General features: G+C 41.8%; 1 protein-coding gene across 1 annotated transcript; it reads right to left on the bottom strand.

Moving 5' to 3' along the window:
- Positions 1–17,585: 17,585 nt before the first annotated feature.
- Positions 17,586–21,250, bottom strand: LOC142963987 (carboxypeptidase O-like). The gene is made up of 11 exons (XM_076104108.1): positions 21,180–21,250; positions 20,742–20,805; positions 20,447–20,548; positions 19,862–19,972; positions 19,654–19,770; positions 19,347–19,440; positions 18,724–18,816; positions 18,456–18,565; positions 18,157–18,241; positions 17,864–17,944; positions 17,586–17,788 (listed from the first exon to the last, which is right to left on the bottom strand). The coding sequence occupies exons 1-11, from the start codon at positions 21,248–21,250 to the stop codon at positions 17,586–17,588; spliced, it is 1,131 nt and encodes a 376-aa protein (XP_075960223.1).
- Positions 21,251–21,972: the final 722 nt, after the last annotated feature.

Genomic DNA, 21,972 nt, shown 5'->3' with positions numbered 1-21,972 from the left:
CTGATGGTATAAGACTACAGATTTCGAGGGAAACATACTTCAGAGGGAAGCTTGCTGGTGCTACATGATGCCCTACAGCTAAACCCAGCATTATTACTACTTTTATTGTATTTCGGTATTAAGGGTCAGTGGAAGCTCACACTCGGCTACTGTGCTCGCCCTGCCAGGAAGTGGAAGATTAATCGAGCTGACCAGCAGCGGTATTCATGTTGTATTCATGGTGTTCATGATTGAGCACATTAGATGCAGGTGGCAGGAACTAAATAAGAAGAGAGGAATGATGAAAGGAAGGAAGTGTGGATTCAGGAAACAAACATCGGGGGAAGTTCAGGAGCAGCAGCTGTAGTTCGAAGCTGACTATTCAAGAGTGCCATCTAGTGTTGACAAGTGGAAGCGCTGAATACATTCAGTCTTGGCCCACGGTGGGACACAGGTGACACTCAGAGAAACAAAACTCATATCAAAACTCAAAACATGTTTTCTGCTTTGCAGCAATTTGCAATTCAACATGGCACGTTTTGCAACACACTGCACACGGTTCTTTATACAAGACACATGAATCTGACATAAAGTCACTTGTTTGCCATTTCAAAGCCCCGCCATTCAAAATGCCACACCCATGGAAATAATTGGCCAATAAAAGTGCCGCCTGATCAAAAACCTAAGTGCTTGATTGTCGAGTCATTAATCAGGATGTAGGCACAGGATGTAGACCACATGTGGGTACACCTTTACAACAACAATGGAGGACAACAGAGCAGCTAGAGACAAAACATGTTTTTGCAAAAAAAAGAATTGTAATTCATGCTTTTTTTTTCTGTGTTTATGCACTACATTCTATTTCGAATAGGCTTCATTCTGAATTTCAGTACAAAATGCAACCTTTCTAAATACACTGATGTATTGATTGATTTTACAATGTGGAGGAAAATAGATATTTCTGTCAGTGTGCAGAGTGTGTTGTGTTGTGCTAAAAGTGTTTTGGATGAAGCACAGCATGTGTGTAACTGGTTCAAAGATGATCAGATCGTATGAACCGTGTGTGCCACACGGTGACAGAATTGTTTTTTTTATAAATGATTGTATAGTTTGTGAGTGTAATTGTATGAATTGTTTGTGTTTGAATTGTTTGTGTTTTGACCAAAATGAGCCGCGTTTTCATTTCTTTTTCTTAATCATTTGTAAAAAAAAAAAAAATCTGTAAATATATTGGAGCCCACAGAAAAAAATCATATAACCCCATTTTGGGCACCTGAATAATAGTTGAAGAGACATTGATGGAAATGTACTCTGTTATATATAAAGTCATTTTGAAAATGTTCTTTGCTGTATTTCTCCCCCTACAGTGTTATTCCATTAGCTGAAATGTGCTCTGAAAGAACCTTCTCCCTCTACATCCATCACTGATCATTATGGCATCTTAGCGTAATTGCCCTCCCCCTGTTGTGTGTGCACACTCGCCGGTCCTGAATGCCAGCAGTAATATCTCTGGTACAGAAGGAAGGGGAGAGAGGGAGGGCGAGAGAGAGAGAGAGAGAGAGAGAGAGAGAGAGAGAGAGACATATGCATAACCAGCTCATTTCCACCACCAATCAAATTACCTGACCCAGCCGCAATACATCACTGCCAAACTGTTTATTAAACAAAAAGCCACGATTAAATTATTAATGACAGAGATTAATTAGGACCCCATGCACCAAAAAACACACACACACACACACACACACACACGCACACACACACTCTTAAGAAACATGTACGCACAGTGAGGCCTGCACAAATAGACACAAAAATCCATACACCACACACACACAGAGGCAGAAAGCTAATACACACATATATGCACAGGAATGCCATTACTCTTTTACACACTTTTCAAGCACACGATTGGATGCACAAACACACAATAAGTTACAATGTCTGCGGCTGCTGCCGGGGAGGGGGAGTGGGAAGGCAATCATTTGACGAATAACTTTTATATGTGCAGCAGATACAGAGAGAGGAGTTTGCCGGCTGCATAAACAGTAAACAGCATCAACAAGAAGTCAACAAACAAAGCATTAACAAGCTCTTTGTCAGCAAACTTTTCTTGATGTTACCATGAGGCTTTGTTGATGGTGGTGCTTATGCTTCTGTAATGGTTTCTTAGCATCTGTTGCAGTTTGGGGCCCAAAGTGCTTCTGTGTGTGTGTGTGTGTGTGTAATTGCACTTTTGAGTAAAGCGAATATGGGCTATAGTGTGTTTGTGTGTTTATGCCCTTTTTTGTTTTTTTTCAAAAACAGGCAAACTGAAAGGGCCGCTGAGTGAGGCTGGACTCTACAGGTCATTTTAAAGTGCATGTACACTTAAATCCGTATTTCAGCCTGGTCTCACTCCCAGGGCGTCCAATGCCGATGCTTGCGCACGTGTCCCTCGGCGTCTTGATATCGACGCACAAGGCACCCTGTAAGCCTTTGTTCTACTTTCTGTATGGATGGTTGCACTCGCACCCCGGATTTGTTAGGAATTCTGTACGCTAACAAATCGACGGTTACTCTTCCTGGTGCAGTTACCATCCCAAAAATAACATACTTCGTAAAAAGGCTAGATATACTGTATATTATCTCGAAGAGGTTTCACTCTTTGTTGCATGCATTGCATCAAATTAAGAATTTTTTCCCTCAGCCAGCACAAGGAATGATATGGAAAGCTGGTTTGACACACATGGACTTCATCCGTCCCTTTCCTGTTGTTCCTACCAACATTTCAGAATGAATGGGCTGCAGTGGTTGGCATTCATGGAGGGCATCTGCAGAGGAGATGCACAGTGGAGGATTTCCAGCATGGCTAGCACAGTCTTTACACCACACTCATTTTATGATAAGGGAGATCTACGGCTTGAGATTGGTCCCAGGGCAGACCAGTAGACACTAGCCATAAAAAATACACAAGGCTGTAAAATAATGGAAATGTGTGTGCATGTGTGTGCGCGTGAGAGGCAGGGAGAATGATTTTGCGTTGTGTGTGTGTGTGTGTGTATATGTATGTACGTAAAAGAACAAGCCTGAGGAGGCCAAAACAATCAACCAGTATCAGCACTTTATGGTGGCGAATACTATATCACCGTGACAACAAAGGCAGTAAAGTGCTCTATGTCGCTGTAAAACATTGTGTGATTCTGCAGTGAGATGATCGTTAGCACAGCTGGTTAATTGCCTGACCACTCCTCTCCTGACACACACACACACACGCACACACTCACCGACCTTACACACCCTACTCAAATTTATGTAGCAGTGTGTGTGTGTGTGTGTGTGTGTGTGTGTGTGTGTGTGTGCACAGAGACTCAGAGATACACAGCAACAAAAATACAAGTACTGCACACATTCACAAACTATTCCCCAAAGAAGCCATAAAGATGTATGATGGATGAAGGGGGAGGTTGTGCAGTATAATCAGTCAGGGAGACGCGGCGGCATTCAGATGCTGCTTGTTCTTCCAAGACAAATTCATCACAATGCAATTAGTTTTCAAGACTCTCTTTATTACTTTACTGATGCAGCCCCACATGCACTGTACCTGTAGGGCTTGTCAATATAGCCTCTGTCCCATTAAAAAAGAAACATCCGCGTGTTCTGCAGAAGCGTTGAAACACGAATGTAAAAAAGCTGAAGATGTATGTCGTGCCCCCTCATTATTAATGCCTTAAAGCTGCACTAGTTAAAACATTTTAAGGATCAATTAATGTTTTTATGGATCAAATGACAACATACTTTTAAATCTGAGGAGTTGATCGTGCTCAAGAATTATCGTCTTAAATGATGGCTACTTTAGACGTACATGTTAAGTTTACTCACATTTTGAGGTATTTACTACATTTTGTGAAGTTGTTCTCGTGAAATTTGTATTTATAATGTGAAAGGTGTCATTTGTATTGTCAATGTCACAGAATATTATCAACTGACTGCAGCTCTCTTCAACTACGGAGCTTCATAGAGTCCTTTAACTCATCTTGACTTTCTGGCAGCTGTTTTGGATCCCTCTTTCCTCTTCCATCGACCCCGTTTCCAGCCACATCAGACAGCCGTTTTCAGCAAATAAAGCTTTGATAATCCCACTGAACACTACCTGCACAGCACCAAACAGCAGACAAAGTTAGCAACTAGCTTGTAAACACAGTGGCGCATGCAGCTAAAGAGACAGATATTTCCCTCAGGAGTTGGTGGAGATCAAAACAAGAGCTAAAAGGAGACTGAATAAGCGGACTTACATTCCCTGTTGGCCAGAAACACAACTCCAAATCAAAAGCTCATGTTGCGCTATGTCTGGTGGGTGTGAAAATAGGCTTTATTGACTTTATTTCACTATTTAACTATATATCTAAAAGCTTTATGTCAGTGTTGTGTTTACAGCCTATTGCGCTGCCCTGAAGTGGTCAAATTGTGGATTACGTTATGAATGTAGTGTTCAATTTTGTCCCTTTGTGGTGAATTAACATTGGATAAATGTATGTGATCTCATGATACTCCAAGTATAGAGTGTGTACAGTAAACCACCAATAAAGTCAAAAGTGCAATACTTAATGAAATACAGGTTGACCGTACTGATGATGACCTTTGATTGACAAGCTTCATTCACTTTTCTTTTGGTTTGCTGTCCATGTTTTTAATACATACTATATATTATGCGTCCCTAGTTTAATTCATTTCAACAGCGCCTCTCCTTGGCCAGTGCCCTCAATGATCCGTTCAGCCCTATGTGCCGAGAGAGGATGTCCAACGTGACTTACTATGGCATGTGACCAAACCCTAAGACAACACGGACAAGCCCATAGACAAACAAGGGAAAGTACTTCCATATGCCTCTGCCTGTGGGCGTGTGTGAGGTCTGATAAAATCAACGTATTCGCAAACAGTAGAATGAGTGTCAGACTCATAAAAGGCATCTGTCAGATAACTTTCTACACAGTGCATGCTTTTCTCATATGAGGGAGAGGAAGGTATCTGTAGTATAAACAGCGCCAGTGTCCTGTGACCTATAAATCAGACACAGTCTTGTGTTAACAGTGGGAACTGAGTGAAAGGTGTGTGTGAAGGATCATTTACATTAACCGTTGTAAAAATACAAAAAATAACAAATCGCACTCGCACCCCGTCTTTCATCCATGACGTTACATTCTACTGGTGTCCTCTCCATCCAAGAACACATGGCCAATGAAATCATCCATGAGGTGTCATGCTAAAATTCAGCACATTTCATATGGAACAAACACATTCAGCAAGCATGAGCAGCTCTACCAATATTGACGCCATTTCTAAAGTTTTTTTTGTCTACAACTGGAACCCTTTTATGCAAAAACTTGCTATAAATGGATATAAATTATATATGTCAGATTCATAAAGCTTTATATTATAATACACCATTTGCCAAGACTTGACTTGTTTTGTTTTTAACGGCAATTTTAAGTTTGTTTGTCTAATATCATAGATTATCAATAATATCAGTTTAGTATCAGTACCTCAGTATTACTCCACTCATCTCCACTTTGAGTCTTTGAGTCTTTGAGTGTGTGTGTCGGCCAGTTTATGGCCAGTCAGCACTAATACAGGCACTCAACGATAATGAGTAATGAAGGGGCATCAATAACAGCCATGAGCGACATATCTGACAGGACAGCTTTTAATAATGGCCACCGTCAGCAGAGACAGACAGACAGACAGAGACAAAAAAGAAATTGATGCAAAGACGGGGAAAGAGATGAAGTGGTCAAGGGACAGGGTAGGAGAGGGTGGATACAGACAGATGGATAAAGATTAGTAAGGAGAAGAGGAGGAAGATGTAGGGCAACAAACAGAGACAGAGAGTTTGCTGGAGTGAACGTGGGATGGAGGCATCAAGGGTTATTCATCCATCCGTTTGTCCATTATCATACAAACTTATCCTGAGAAGGGTTGCTGGGGTTTGGAGCCTCTCCCAGAATGCATTGGGTGAGAAGCTGGGTACACCCTAGACGGGTAAAATCTTACCCACTTAACAGTGATCCACAGAATCTTTTTTCTTCTTTTAAGATCATTTTGAGCCTTGTATTGTTTTTATTGGAGCAGCTGGAGAATGAGAGGAGAGGGGGGGCGTTACACGCAGCAAAGGGCCGTGGGTCGGAATCAAACCCACGGGGCGCACGCTCCACCATGTGAGGCAAGGTGCGAAGCAACACCTCCTGGTTGTTTGTGCCTGTTGTCATTTCACTGGGTGATTTTTTTCCTCCATATTTTGAACATTTTCCCATAGCTGGTAAAGAAAAATGACTTCCTGCATCACTTTTCCTTTGACAGCTTCTCATTTGCAGATCATTCAGAATATAGTTCTACATTTTGGGATACACTTATTTGAAGTATTAACTCTGATGTCTGTACGGTAGTTATGGAGATAGAGCCTGAAGTTCAAGCTTAGTGCGCAACTGTTAGCCTGGCTCAGTCCAAAGTTAGGAAATTTCCCAAAATATCAAACTCTTTCTTTATAGAATTTTAAATCCTTTGACCTCTTTATTTTCTCGCATCGCCAGTCAATCTTATGTTGCCTGCCATCCTGCAGAGTCTTGGGTGCAATGAATTCACTGGTGGATTTCTTGTTACACAGGATCGCAATGAAATTAGACTGAAGCTGACATTTTGGTATAGTCAGCATGGAAGATGAAAAGACCCTCACTGGACAATCCTTCATCCTGATCCTGATGCTTTTTTTTCATCCCAGTATCCTGGAACATTATACATTTGATCCGAGCTTCCTTTGAAAACAATCTTAAAGTAGCAACTTGATTCTTTCGGGCATCTCCACCAAACTGCACTCATTGTCTCCTCCGTTCTTTCCCCATTTCCTTCTCTTGTTTGTTTCCCTCACTGGCAGTTTCTGCATGTGCCTTGTCCCTTCTGTTGGCCATTTGATTGATTTTGAGTTTTATTTTTATGTACCTGTAGTAGTCATTAAAATAGAGCTACTGTCCTACGCTCCGTCCACCTCTCTGTGTTGTCTTCACATGCATGCATCACTCTCCTTCTCAGAACATATAAAATGTGTCATTTCATTACACATTGAGAATTAGATTGGCATTGATCAAGTGAAGATTCTGTGACACGTTGATAATTATGTTGTAAATATGGACGGTATAGGCTCCAATTTTCTTTATGAACTGCAGTATATGACTCAGCTTGATAGAAAGCGAAACCAAAAGCAATTAAGACCTTTTGCAGTTCCTCACTGAAATTGAATTGTGTAAAATACGACCCAGTCATTATTAGCCGGCTGCTGCGCCGTCGCCTGACACTGAGATTTATTTTTTTACAAATAATTGCGGAAACCAGAGGAAAACGGATTGCACCATTTTCATTAGGCTAGAGCTGTATTATGTTATGTGCAACGTAATAATAAAGAATACCCATGGCCAAGCTGGGATAAAGTATCTAATGAATGGTTTGTCTATTATTACCTTAATCTAACTGATTTCACACAATTCTGGTTGACAGGGAGATAATACAGTTGAAAAATAATATCCATGCTGTCTTTTTTCTCAATGTTTATTGCTTTAAATAAAAGACCCAAGTGTCTCTGCAGCAATATTCATGTCTTTGGACATGAATATTATATATATATATATCTGATACATGTTGTGTTTGTGTGATTGTGTTAGGATGATAGATGGGCAGAGAAAGAAAGAAACAGATACAGACAGACAGACGGACAGACAGAGGGGCAGGAGCACAGACAGATAAAAGCTCCGTCGTCCGTCTTACTTAAAATGTAAATGGCTGTGTTGGGATTGGTTAGGGCTTCACTGCTAACGAGGCACATTGGGGTGATAGATGGAGCTTTAATTCTGCAAAGGAATTGAACTACAGGCCTGGGAAACATTAGTTAAGCAGCATGACACTCTTCCCATCCATCTGTGCCTCACCACCCTCCCTTTCAGCTCTTCTTTCCGTCCATTTTGCCACCTTGGTTTGCCATCAGTCAGACTCCCTGGTTCGACCATCTATTGTTTCCTCCCTCTTTCGCTCCATCCGCCACTTCCTCATTTTAAAACTCCTCCATTTGACTATCATCCCTTCCTCCTCCTCTTCATTCCCTGTTCAATTGTGCTAATCCTCTATTTAGAATAAATAAATTCAGGTTTAGCCATGCAAGTGGCGTGACTGTGGTCCAGATGTGAATATCTCAATAACTAGTGGCTCGATTGCTATTACGGTAAGTTTACAGTGGTGGAAAATAACTATGTACATTTAATCAAGTACTGTTCTTAAGTACCATGTTGAGGTACTTGTACTTTACTTGAGTTTTTCTCTTTAATGCTACTTTATACTTAAATATCATATTTTTCATCTAGGATTTTACACACAAAACATATGATCGGTTAAAGATATTTAATAATGAGATGACTTTAGTGTGAGGGTTACCCTGCGTCATTATTTCCCTTCATCATTCTTTTCCTTTCCTTCGCCTCATCTCGCTTTCCTTCCCCTCCTTCCGCCTATACGGCGTTCACCATTCATCACCCTGCGTCCTCAACGTTTCATTCTCCCTGTGTGCTTACTCTCTCTCCCTCTTCCCCTGCAACACATTATTCCTCACACCAGCCATCCGTCCAGCCGGTCTGAGCCCTCCCACTCCGACACGTTTTCATTCCTCTTTATCTCACCCTTACATCTCTCTCTCTCTCTCTCTCTCTCTCTCTCTTTCCCGAGTGTCCGCAGCGCCACACCCTGCCATCCCCGCCTCTGTGTTACATATTCTTCCCATTTATCAAGCCTCCCGCCTTAAATCAAAACACCTGTCCCCGCACACCGTGTCCCCCCTTTTACATCCCACTCTCACTGTGTGTCTATTCATCTTCTCTACTTTGACACTGTCAAGAAAACTGTCAATCCTGTTTGGTATATTGTTCCTCCACCTCTCAACCTATGTTCCTTTCTTTTGTCTTACCCTTCAGTCCTGGGATCCCTTTACCACAAAGCGCTCCCAACGTTTGTTTCTTTGCAGTCTCGTACTGCGTTATGAGCTCTTTATTTTTGATATTGCAGGTTTAAGCCAACAATCTGCTCCTCTCTGCTTATGGTCAATCCATCTTCCTCTCTTTCCCTCCCTCCCTTGAACCCACCCTCTCCCGCTCCTTCCATCCATCCATCTACCACCCCTCCTCTCCTTGGTGTTACATATGAGCCAGCGGCGATGTAATGATTGGTTTAAACAGGTAGTCTGTATGCATGGAGGCTCACTAAAATAAACTAATGTGTGTTTGTGAGTAGCTACCCTTTGCTGTCCTTTGTGTGTGTGTGTGTGTGTGTGTGTGCGGTATGAGGCTGTGTGCTCTTTATCACATTATCAAGAACCAATATGATGAGTGTGTGTTTAGTGGTCCTATTGTCTTCTCAGGTGCTTTATCGGAAGTTTAAATCAGAGTTTATGGCTAACGGTGTGTGTCTGTGCGTTGATTTATTCTTTGATGTGACACATATTGTACGCAAATATGAAAGTAAGGGTGTCTATGTGTGTGTTTAGCATTCTTTAGCAATCCGTCTGCGGTATAATCTGATTCCTTTTCCTTTTGAAACAGTGTGGTTAGCGCAGAGCATTAGACGTCATGAGTGAATGGGCTTTTAGCATGCGGGCAGGCAGTGTGAATGGGCAGTCAGGCAGGATTGTTGAAAATGATGTGATGACTTTACCGGTCTATAGCTTTTTCAGGCACACCCAGTAGTGCAGCATGATGTCGCCGATAAATCAGTGGACATAAACTGCTCATCAAAACGTTTGTCGGTAGTGCCGCTAGTGGTCAACAAACTCCACAGAAAAGAAGATACAGCTGTGATTTTTTTATATACTACTACAGTTGCTGCTTCCATCGTTGTAGATTAGACAGCAGCATCTGTTCATGTAGCCCGGCAGTCTGTGTACGTTACTACGTAATTTGGTCACATAGCATTCCCAATCTTATGTGTTGCATTTTACTGCTCTATTGTTTTGAGGTTGTTCTAATTTTAACTATTTTGCAAACTGTTGGCCTGTGTGGTCATCCGATCAGAAGGCTTCCTGTTTCAATTATCTGACTACGACCAATAAAAACAAACCTTCTTGTTTGTCGTCATGATGCCTGAGTACACCAACATCCACACGTGTTTCTAGAGTTGATGACAAAATCGCTCTCCTAATTTCCATCAGTGGAATGAAAGTTAATTCTCATTCCGTAAATGAACTTTTGATGGAAAGCCGTGTGTTGATCACACCATCAGCAAGCAACTAAAGCAGCTCAGCAGCTTCATGACTCCGACACAGTAGCATGAGAAATGCCGACACCCGAGACAGGAATACAGTCTGCTTCTTATGTAGGTTAAAGGGCACCTTCTCATCAGAGGACAGTCAGGCAGGGATCCCGACACAATTCAGCCCCTATGGGTGCACATCCGTGATTACTGATTTCTCCAGAGATTAATCTTCTATTGTCTGTATATGTTTACGTACGGTGTGTCTATCGGCTAACGAAGTTTACAATTTGAGGGGAGGAAGAAAAAGGTCAGAAAAAGGCATGCAGGGCAAAAACGATGACAAATAATCGGGACTGAGTCTCAGCCCATTTTTATGTTACAAACCCGAGATGAAACCGCCTTTTGTTGAACTTGCTGGTAAAATAAATCAAGCACGAGTTCACAGTTATATGCTCATTTGTGTGAACCACCGCCTACACACGCCTACACAAACACACAGTCACAAAGAGTGAGTGAGAAAGAGGCAGGCTAAGAAAAGACCTTTGATATTTAACTTTCATCATTTGGGAAACATTCCGCACAAACCTAAAAAATAAGAGAAGCGCTGTTTTTTTTTTAAAGCCAAATCTTGATTTATTCTTTTTCATGCTGCTTATTATGTGATGTATGCTGTACTGAGTGGACGTTGGGATTCATATTCACCTAAAATGGAAGATTTTGTGTGAACCTAACAATAACATGAATGCATTTCGCTTTCATCAGAAAGTACGTCAGCTGGCATACAGGACGCTCACTTACATCTTCCTGGGCTTCTTCTGTTCATCACACATCCTTTCTGTGCAAAAAGTAAAATCCCCACGCTGTGCAGCAAACTAATCCAGACATGCTGCCTCACTTGATCTGCTGTTGGTGCCACTGTTTGCTGTTTAACAGTGCCACCTAGAGGAAGAGGGAAGAATACCAGCATTGAAGCTGTGTTGGAAGAGGCTGTAAATCTCACCCCTCCTCTGTTTAACCGATCAGCATAGCGTAGGGTCTGTTTTCTTGCTTCACAAGACACAAAGACAAAGATTGGACTTTGCAACGCTGTCCCACTGCAAGTGTTTGTGGAAGGGGATTATAACTTGCGTGTGTGCGTGTGTGTGTGTGTGTGTGTACGTGTCTTGTCGATCCCCTCCAGCTTTCCACAGTGGTCAAGGATGTGTGCAGCTATCGATTACCAGCATTATTCACAATCAACTGTCAGGTCATGACACACAGACGCATACACTGACACAAACATCGACACACAACAGACTTTTATAAACACATCTACAAACACACACACACATTCATTATTCAACCCAGCGGTATCATAAATCAACATGATCAGTTTCCCCAGAGTATACCCAATAAAATAACATTAAGCCAAAGTTTCTTCCTTTCCACATTATTAAAACCGAGTAATTCAAACTCTGTCCAGGACTTCAGTCATTATTCGCAATATGAAGTCTGTTTTATTTCAGATTTAGTCTTGATTAAACGCTGTGTCTGTTTCTTTCATTATCTAGTCATATTGACATTAGAGCCCACTTGTCCAGAGAGACTAAAGATACAAAAAGATCTGCGATACAGCACTGACTGCACACACACACACACACACACACACACACACACACACACACACACACACACACACACACACATAATGAGAACAGAAACACAAAGCATCAGAATGGAGATGTCCATCAGGGCATTCTGTGCGTTGCCTCAGTGTATTAGTGTGATATTGGCTATTTCCTGTTGTGTTGGCAAGTCATTTTACAGGCGGGCAGAGACACAGATGGCTTGGTCACCCCTTGGTGATGGTCTGTGACTGGCCTGATTGCTGTGTGGTCTCTGTTTGTTTGTCTGCCTCTTTCTATTCCACTGCAAAAGTCCCTCGTTCACTCTCCATCAGTCTCCTTCCTCCGTGTCTTGGTTCCCACTCGTCTCTGTTGCTCTATCTCTTGGTGCGTGAACGGGAGAAAAAGGATGTGAAATATTTTCATAGTTATCTCATGTGGGGAATGTCGGGTCAACGGCTAGAGCGAGTGTGCCAAGCAGGAAGTCGAGGGAATAAGCCTTGCCTCGTTTTCAAGGTTCAAGGAAATGCAATTGTTCATAGATGAACAAGAGCTGTCAGTCACGAAGGTTGAAATAACAATTTTAAGAAGCTCGTTGGCTCTCTGAGAGGGGAATGAGACTCGGGACACATTTCATATTCTATAATCAAACATGTTACAAGATTTAGAGATAGACTTAAAATGCTATTACGAGGAAGATGATTGTGTCACTCGTAATGTTTCATTGCACATTTCTCCACTTTTAAAACTCTTGAGAGGAATCTGGTCCCGGTTGGAAAATTCTTCCTGCATGGTTAAATAAATAAAATAACTCACCGCCGTGCTCACACGGTCACTGGTGAGAACTGGGATAAGAGAATCAGTAAATTGTTCATGTTGGAGCACCACACCTACATGTCTGTGCATCGGCATATCCTCTCCCACTGAGCAGCGGTGAGTGATTTACTCTGCTTCTAACATAATATCGGCAGTTACAAAGGAAACCTTAATTATTGCGTGATCTACTCTGATGAAAGTACCACAGAGTTTCAATCATTATGTTCGGGGGGAAATGCTGGAACGAATGCGAACTCATGTATGTTTATGCACACACAAAGAGACTGAAGACATTAAATGGCACATTACAGCTTGGTTTCAGCTCTTTCTCAATGGCATTAAATAATCATTTATTAATAAGAAACAATAAACATTTTGCTTTGGGGAAAAAACACCCACAATTAATACGAGTGTAACACTCAGCTAACCTGCCTCAGCTGGACTTTTTGTCTGGTTTGATCAGATTTTGATGAGCTGTCAGTATCTCTATATTAAAAATGAATGAAATAACTACGTGAAATGTAACAGGGGTTACTAATAGTGACAAACCCGCAGAGAATTAGCACAAACAGTGCCTTTAGTACAGACATCATAAACCACTTGATGACCCACTTAAGGCCCCACTGTGAGCACCTACAGTTAGAAAGGAAAGAAGGAAGGAAGGAAGGAAGGGAGGGAGGTTGTGTTGTCTGCTGTACCGTCTGCCGATAGCCTTGGCAGAATGATGGTTTGAAATATGAGCGCTCCACCTCCTCAACTTTGTGTCTCTCTAGTGTCAAATTCTTTCCAGCCACCTTTGTCTGTGATTTTTATCTTTATTTTATGAGTTCTCTTCCTCTGTCTGTCGGCCATTCAGCTTCACACGTTTCCGTTCTCTCTCACACACACACACACACACACACACACACACACACACACACACACACACACACACACACACACACACACACATATCTACCTATCATCGTGGACAGCCAGTATGATGATCATGTGTCATCCCCGAGCCAGCTTCGTTATTGATCACCAGATGTAATGATCAGGAGATGCAGATGATGGCGCCACCCTCATTGATTACCAGTGACAGTTAAAAAGCATGGCATAATTCCCATCGATCGTCTGTGACAGTGTGTAAGAAATGGTGTCATCTACATTGATTAGCAATAAAAATATGTGGCAAAGATGTGTCATGGGTCCACAGCAGAAGAGCCCTCTCACACACACTTCTATTCGTCATTTGAATGTGTGGGGGCACACGTGCAAACGCACGTTTGAACGGAGCCCCGTGAAACTCACGAGGCTCAGCTTAAAAAATGAAAAAGCGCCAGTGGTGAATTGTACTGACATGCTGCAGAAATCAACTTACAGTCACTCTGTGTGAAAAAGAGAGCAGCCCTAAAGCTTTTCCCCACTGGTATCTCTGTAAAGTAGAGCGAAGCAGACAAATGAGAGGTTGAGTTCTAGTCTCAACACTTAGAGAAAGAAAAACATGATTTCTCCTCTTTTAACCTCACGTCTGGAAATTGAACCTTGCCCCCCCCCCTTGGGGATTCATAGAGAGTTTCTGAGAGTTTAGACGTATTGTCTCACCCTAAAAATACTTAGTTAGACCTGAATAAACATATTACTATTATTTCTTTAGCTGGCCGTAATTCACATTTCAACAGGGTTTCAACAGGGTCTCCAGTGCTGAAATATTGTAGGAAATGTCCAACATCCAATCAGTCTGAAATCATACTCTGACACAGAGGCAGAACGGTCACTGTCACATGTGTCCACTGTTGACTGATTCCATATATATATATATTCCAATATCACTGCACCAACATGATTTAATGAGCTTCTGCTGAGACAAAAGAGAAAATAACAATAGGCTAAAAAGTCTCAGCTCCACGCTCTATTTAATCATCTTTTCAGTAAAGGCTGGGCTGAATTCACTCTCTACCGCTCAGTTTGGTCAACTGGATGAGCACCGTGGTGGTTTACATCTCCTAAAACTGCTGAAGATCTACTGTTGTCTCCGTCCTTATGAAGTAATTGTTGATTTCCCAATGTTGTGGCCATAGAATATTGACACCATCAGCGTTTCGACTGGTTTCCCTACAAGCCTTGCTTTCACTATGCAAATCTGTCTTCCACCTGGTACGAGTACCTGGGAAATGACGGCTCGATTTACAGCATAAAGGAAGAAGATAGGATTTGTGTCAGCTATCAGTAGCTATCCCGAATTACCAAAATGTATTAACGTTAGTTCTTTGCAGTTACTATTCCCAGTAGCAGAAAAGGCAGACTGTGGAACAAACAAAATGCAGTGTGACCTGTGTTGTTGGTAGTTGCGAGGCCCGGAGGAAAACAGATAATAATACGGTTGTCTTTGCAACGACGGCATCAACAATGTTATCGTTGGATACGACACATGTAGATTAACCAAAAAGGCAATGTTGAACATGGCCAACTTTTGCTGCAAAGCAAGACAACGCAACACCAACTGGCAACACTGTGTGTAGGCACATATATGCTACAGTGCTAGTAGATTACTCTGTAACGTAAACAACGGGTATTATTCATTATTCCAAAAATGAATTGCTTTAATTTACCTTGCAAACTGATATAGAACTGTGGTTAATGGACACCTGCTAGCCACTAGGAGATATATACATACTTTCCAGAGCCATTGTTTATGATAAAAGATTTAATTTGCAAGAAATACAATTTTGCAGAGTGACTCAAATGAGCTGGGTGATGCAGAGGCAATATTCTCCTGATCTGAGAAACAAAATCAGGTACATACAGTTATGTTCACATTGTTTTATTGAGGAGCCGTGCTTCTATTTCCCTCCAGTGGCAGACCTGAATGTTAAGTCATTATTCTTTACTTTAACTGAATCCATTTTGCTTTGTGAATCACACACTGTGCTATCCTGTACATTATTTCCCCCTCCTCTTTTTATTGCCCTCCAGGAACCCCTCGTTTTGTTCCATCCATCCATTCTTCACTCACCTCTTCCTTGATGGGTGGGCTCGATGTTTTTCCCTCCTCTCTCCCCCACTTTCCCTATCTGTTTGATTTATACGTCCGCGGTGTGTTCTTCCCCTGCCACCTTGATGAGCGCTCACCCACACATGCGCACAAACAAATAGATGGATGAGCTGGTGATGGCTAAACCAGCCAGACTTCACTGTGAATTATAATCACCTTCAATCTGTGTCTCTGAATCCCTGCCCAGTTCTTATGTTCATGGGTGTGTGTGTGTGTGTGTGTGTGTGCGTGTGTGTGTGTGTGTGTCAGGAAGCTCTGCTCTGCCTCACCAAGTCATTTGTGATTATCTTTCATGACTGTAAGTGATGGAGCAGTGAATAGTTTGTTCCCTGAAGGGCTGTATATATATGTGTGTGTGTGTGTGTGTGTGTGTGTGTGTGTGTGTGTGTGTGTGAGTGTGTGTGTCACTGTTCCCGATTATTATTCCCTCGCTCCTCTGGTGTTTTACCCATCTTTCTGTTCTGTCGAGGTTTCATGTGAGCTGGAATATAATTCTATTTCCATTGCTGTCACATTGTCATTGGTGTGTGTGTGAGTGTGTGTGTGTGTGTGTGTGTGTATGTGTGTGTGTGTGTGTGTGTGTGAGAATAATGGGTGGTCTAGCAGTCACTATGGAAATATAAATCTCAGAGAGGAAGAGAGAGAGAACGTTTGACATATGGAATGTATCTAAAGTTCTCAATAGAAATGTACTCTTCCGCACAAAAGAAAAATGCTTTCAAGCACAAATAACCCCAAACAAAGGCCAAAAAAATGTCAAAAATGTCAAAGGGAAGCCAAAGCCCTCCACTGTGGAAAAAATCTGAAGCAATCTGAATAATATAGTGAGACTTGTCCCTGAACTGTGAGTCAAAGACGTTAGAGCTGTGGTTAATTACCACTGAGGTTATGTGTCATCGTCCCAACACTAGAGGACACTAAAATGACAAAAATCCTCCATGAATGGAATAGCATGTTGGTGGCTTCTTCGGAAAAAATAGACTTGTTACACCTTCTAATGTCAACTGAAACTAGTTCTAATTCATAACTGCAGTAAACACTCCACTGATGGGGAGACATTTTTATGAAAATCTTGCAAAAATGGATGAAAGAACCTCCAACCTATTGTCCATATATTTGATACTCTACATCCCCATAAGTGTATTGTCCATCAAGTCATACGGCATGTAACAGATGACAGCCAGACTCCATACCTTTCACTCACATCAAGTCTCAGCGTGTAACCTATAAACTGAAAATAAAATGATTGAAAGAAAGTCTCAAGTCTGATTTGATCATGCGTTAATCGAAGACATGAATGAAGTAAGATTATAACCTAGTCGTTGTGTTATGTTCATGGTAGTTTTGTTTTTTTGGGGTCATGCATAAAGGCAGTCAAACTAAATGTGTGTTTTTCTGTCTTTATGACTCCGGTGTTGGAATTGAAATGAATCGGACACGACGACGAAACAAGTATTCTCATACATGCGGAGGTAACGATGCACGATGAAATGTCCTCCAGCTGCGTGACACAGCTAGAGAAAGAAGGAAGTTGTGAAATGTGTCTGGATGTGTGAAGCCGGTGGCATGGATGAGAAAGAGTGTGGTGTATAAAATGGGACAACATTGCCCCCTGCTGCTAAAAGGAGGGATGACACCATCACCACGACACTCAAAACAGCTTTTGTTTTCTAATCTAGATTTATCAAAATGAAGAAGAGCTGCAGCTGTTTGAGTATATGCATAGAGGACCCCAGGCTTTGATTATAAAGTTTATTATATGTCAATAGTGAGTACAAATTATAGAATTTGGGTAAATGCCTCAGTCAGAAGGACTACAGGTCTACAATAGATTACAGACCTGTCCAGTATATCCTTGCAAACAACAACCTTGCATCGTTGACAGTTTCACCGTCTTACACAAAGACCCCTGTGGTAAGAAACACGGATATGATAGTGCTAAAAATCAACATAGCGACCCCAGAAACAGCAGCGTTGGGGAGGGTCCCGCTGTTGAAGGTCTTGTCGTGAACATGTGAGATGATGGAGAGAGCTCCTGCGTAGGCCTCCTCGCAGGCCGGCTGGATCTGCTCTTCTGGCAGCAAGTGGCTGAACTCACCTTACAAAATAAAAGCCAGGGCATTAGGTTTGACTGATGGCTACGTAGAGTACACATCACCGACGTCCAGCTCACCTTTGTCTCTCAGCTCAAAGGTGTAAGAGAACGGGATGCCAACGAGGCGAGCCCAGTCGCGGCTTGAGCCTGAGTTTGGATCTGAAGGTGAAAGAGGCATTTGCATCTCGTTCATTCACAAAGACACCAAAAGGTGATATGAGTCACAACCTGTGGCCTCACTGTGTACTTTAAAAAAAAAAAGGCTGCTAAGGATGAGAACGTCAGAGTGACTCGTCAAAGTGAGTGCAGATCAGATAATATGTAAATAACAGCTGTTCAGTACAGGAAAGAACAGCTCAGCGGAGTCTTACAGAGGATTTGTGGAGATGTTCCTACAGTGTAGCCCATTCCATGTAACTTCTTCATCTCTGCTGCTGCTGCCTCACCGACTGAAACCTGCACAGTAAACAAAAAGTTAGAACATACAAGTTTGTTATTGCAAACCATGTATACTATAGGAGGTAAAAAAAAGTGATAATGCTAAGCTAACAATGTCAACTGGAGATTTAGCAGTGCTGCCGGTCTCTGTTCTTAATAGCTGTGTATCTTTTCTGGATCTGGAAAGGTCCACTGCTTACGTCTGTGTAATGCAAAGCAAACACACACTGACCAGTTCATCATAGTTGGGTGCAGAGATCTCAGGGTGGCCGTATGGCAAGAGTATAAGTTGCCCAGCAGAGTGAATGGTGAGGAAACACAGAGTCCGGTTAATCATCCTACCTAGATACAGACAGAATAAATGAACACATGTATAATACAAATAAATCAATAAACAAATAACAAGACAACAACATAATAATACACCTCATAATTAATAATAATAACAATGTATTATTTTCGTGTTTTGAATGTAATTTCAATGATTGATAGATAGTTACCAACAAAGTCCATCACAGCTTTAGCCTCTGGCTCTGACCCTGCTGATTTCCCACAGTAGGTGTTTGCACAACTGTCAAACGACACTCCAACCGCTGAGGACAGAAACAACATGAAGTTCATCGACTCAAAACCTGTGGCTGCCAGCTTTATGTTTAAAACATGTTTTCTCATGTCGAAAATAATTAGAAAATGTGAATTCATAGAGAGCGGCTTGTGAAAGCCAACACTTTAAGTGTCAGAGGGGCTTGAGCCGTGTCATGTGGACTGACACTGTAATATTTAGTTGTTCTCTGCGGCTTTCCAGTTTCACAGAGAAGAGTAGATTTCATGTCAGTAGCAAGTGAGTTGAATTGGGAGCATACATTGTTTGTCATAGCAGCCTGACATGACAACATACAGGACTGGAAATAACATTTTAGCCCATCAACTGTAAAATGTTTTGGTGATTCAAACATTTTTTTAATTATTTTAAAACATTCTGTTGGCCATGTTTCTATTTGGGTTCATGTTTTGTACGACCAATAAGTCAGAAATGTGTTAATCCTACATGTAGGAGCTTTGAGTCACTACTAGCTGGAAGGCTAACTAGTCATGTTGTGATTCTTAAAAGCATACAACTCACTGCCCCAGTTGGCATTAAAATTTCTGTTGAGGTCAACACCATGACAGCTGCTGCCTGGAGGAGGGGTCGAACGAGACTTCCTCCACAGACGAGTCTACGTGGAAACGACAGAAGCAAACATGTAAACGCAGACACAGAGCTCACATAGTTTGTTAGTTGGATTGTGCGTGGTGGATTAAATGTGAAGGCTCTCAGGTACAGATTAGTCACATCTCTGACACGAAACAACCGGATGTCATTCGATCACAACACTGACGACATTTTAAGTGAAACAACCAAACTGAAATAAAACCTGAGAAGCACTCACGCTGTCATTGGCCCAGGTGAATATGTATCCGTCCACATTGATCACAGGAGTAACGTAGACGTCAAGGTTCTGCAGCATCTGCTCCAGCTTCTTATTGGTTTTATACGAGTGCACAATCTGAGCAAACACTCACACGTCAGAATGTACTGTACTAGCTGGGGTAGATATGTGCATCATTGACAATTATGACTGTAATAAGGGTACAAACCTCTTTGACAAACCACTGGCAGAAGGCAGGAGCGATCCACTCTCGGGCATGGATACCACAGTCCACCCATATAACCTTCTTCTCTCTGCCCTCTGGGTTTTCTAGTCCAAACTGGAGACACACAACACGACTCGTTTTAGGTGAATGGGTGACTTAAAGGGTCAGTGTGTAGTATATTCATGGGATCTATTAGCAGAAATGGAGTGCAATATTCATGGTTTTGTTTTCATTAGTGTATAATGACCTGAAACTAAGAATCATTGTGTTTTCGGTCCACTTCATGGAGTCGGCCATGTGCTACAGTAGCCCAGAATGGACGAACCACTCACTGGCTCTAGAGAGAGCCTTTAGCGTTTTTATGTTACCTAAAGGCCACCGTAGTTCTCCGACATGCTTGTAAAAATGTTGTAATGTGAGCCACAAAATGTGCAAAACCGTGGTACATTTGCTCGTCTCAATCATAAAGAGTAAGCAATAAATAATAAATATTAATGACTGACGTTAATGTGCAGTTCGACACTGTGAAGGATTCAGCAGAGTTCCCAGCTGTCCACTGCTGTGTGTCATAGTGAGTGTGTTGAATACCTTCAGCAGGGTGATGTTTCTTCCCTCATAAGTGTGTCCGTAGACAGCAGAGGAGACCAGCTCTGGGTTCCCTCGCTCCACATCTTCCATCCACCTGTAAATCTGTATTGCAATTTAATCAGTGTGATAATTAATTCAGATAATGGTATTTATAGGTTTTTTTGGCCAACGTCCGTCTGTAATCCATAAAGATAAAAGTGCAAATCAGAAGGGACGAAACTGGTGTGTGAGACAATAAACAGCAATATATATATTGATTATAAAATATCCTGTCTAGTTATTTATTGACTCTGACCTCATCCATAGGGTGATATTTGGTGTAGTCATAACTCTGTGTTGATTCCAAAGCCTCCACTAAACTGTGAATTAAAGAGTTAGATAGAAAAGCATTATGAATATGTATTTGCATTGATTAAAAAAAGTATATTAAAGTAAGCAGTACTTGGGTTAGACCTATAGGCATTAAAAGGACAATGTCAGCTATAAATATGTAAATACAGTGACCCCACAGATATATTCTCATCAACTCAACATAAAAAAAGATGAATGCTAATTCAGCAAGTAGAACTATTTGCAATAGAAGTTGATCTGAATTTGGGGTAGTATCACTTTAGTTTCATACATGGCTGAATGTACAAACAACACAAAGTTAAATTTGCTCAGACAAAGCTGCTAAATTTGAACTCTGACAATCGCCCTTTTTTCTTAAAGTCAACACAACAGCACAGCTCACCTGTCAGAAGTCTCTGAAGCGATGCTTAAAATCATCAGGAACAGACCAAGTGTCCGTGTGGTTTTCTCCATGTTGCTCGGTCTCACTTTGACTTCACCTCACTCAGTGGTGTTGCTGCTCCTCTCACTGTCGTACTTGCTCCTGCAGCACTAACTAAGACTGCTGTCAGTCTCTTCCGGTAGCAGTGGGATTTTCTTTTTTATCAGCCAGGTGACCTTGGATCTCAAAACATTTTTACAGGCTGACACAGAGGTAAATACACGAGGGATCATGGCAGAGAACATCAATAATCAGTTATGTATTAACATTTATGAAGTGTCACTAAAATGATACAACAGCTGATACCACAAGGTAGTAGGCCGACTGCTCTCTTCTTTATACATGTTTGATCTTACCCCAGCATTCGTCACATTTCTCCAGAAACGTTTAAACATGACTGTTTACAAAGCAGGCAGAACATGATAGTACAAGTCCAGACCTAAACTACAGCGTGTGCACTGCGCTTGTGTTTTGCAGCGATAGAGCTAGAAAGCTATGCCTCTCCTGCTGCACTCTGCACCATCAGGAGTTGGTGAATAAATGTGCCATTCATCCCTGAGCTTGTCCTGTGTGTGTGTGTGTGTGTGTGTGTGTTGTTTTTGTTGTCCCTGTTTGGACTCACGTGGATAATGTAATTGACAGACGGCTCTCATTCAGGCCAGGCTGGGCACATGGGGAAGGAGGACGGACACAGCAAGTTAAGATGTTGCCTGGGTTTTTAGTCTTCGACACTTGCAAATGAGGGCATTTCAGG

Source organism: Anarhichas minor, unplaced genomic scaffold (assembly GCF_050575085.1).
Source record: "Anarhichas minor isolate MPS153535 unplaced genomic scaffold, ASM5057508v1 ptg000004l, whole genome shotgun sequence".
NCBI classification, from domain to species: domain Eukaryota; kingdom Metazoa; phylum Chordata; class Actinopteri; order Perciformes; family Anarhichadidae; genus Anarhichas; species Anarhichas minor.
This window is presented reverse-complemented; position numbering and strand designations above follow the sequence as displayed.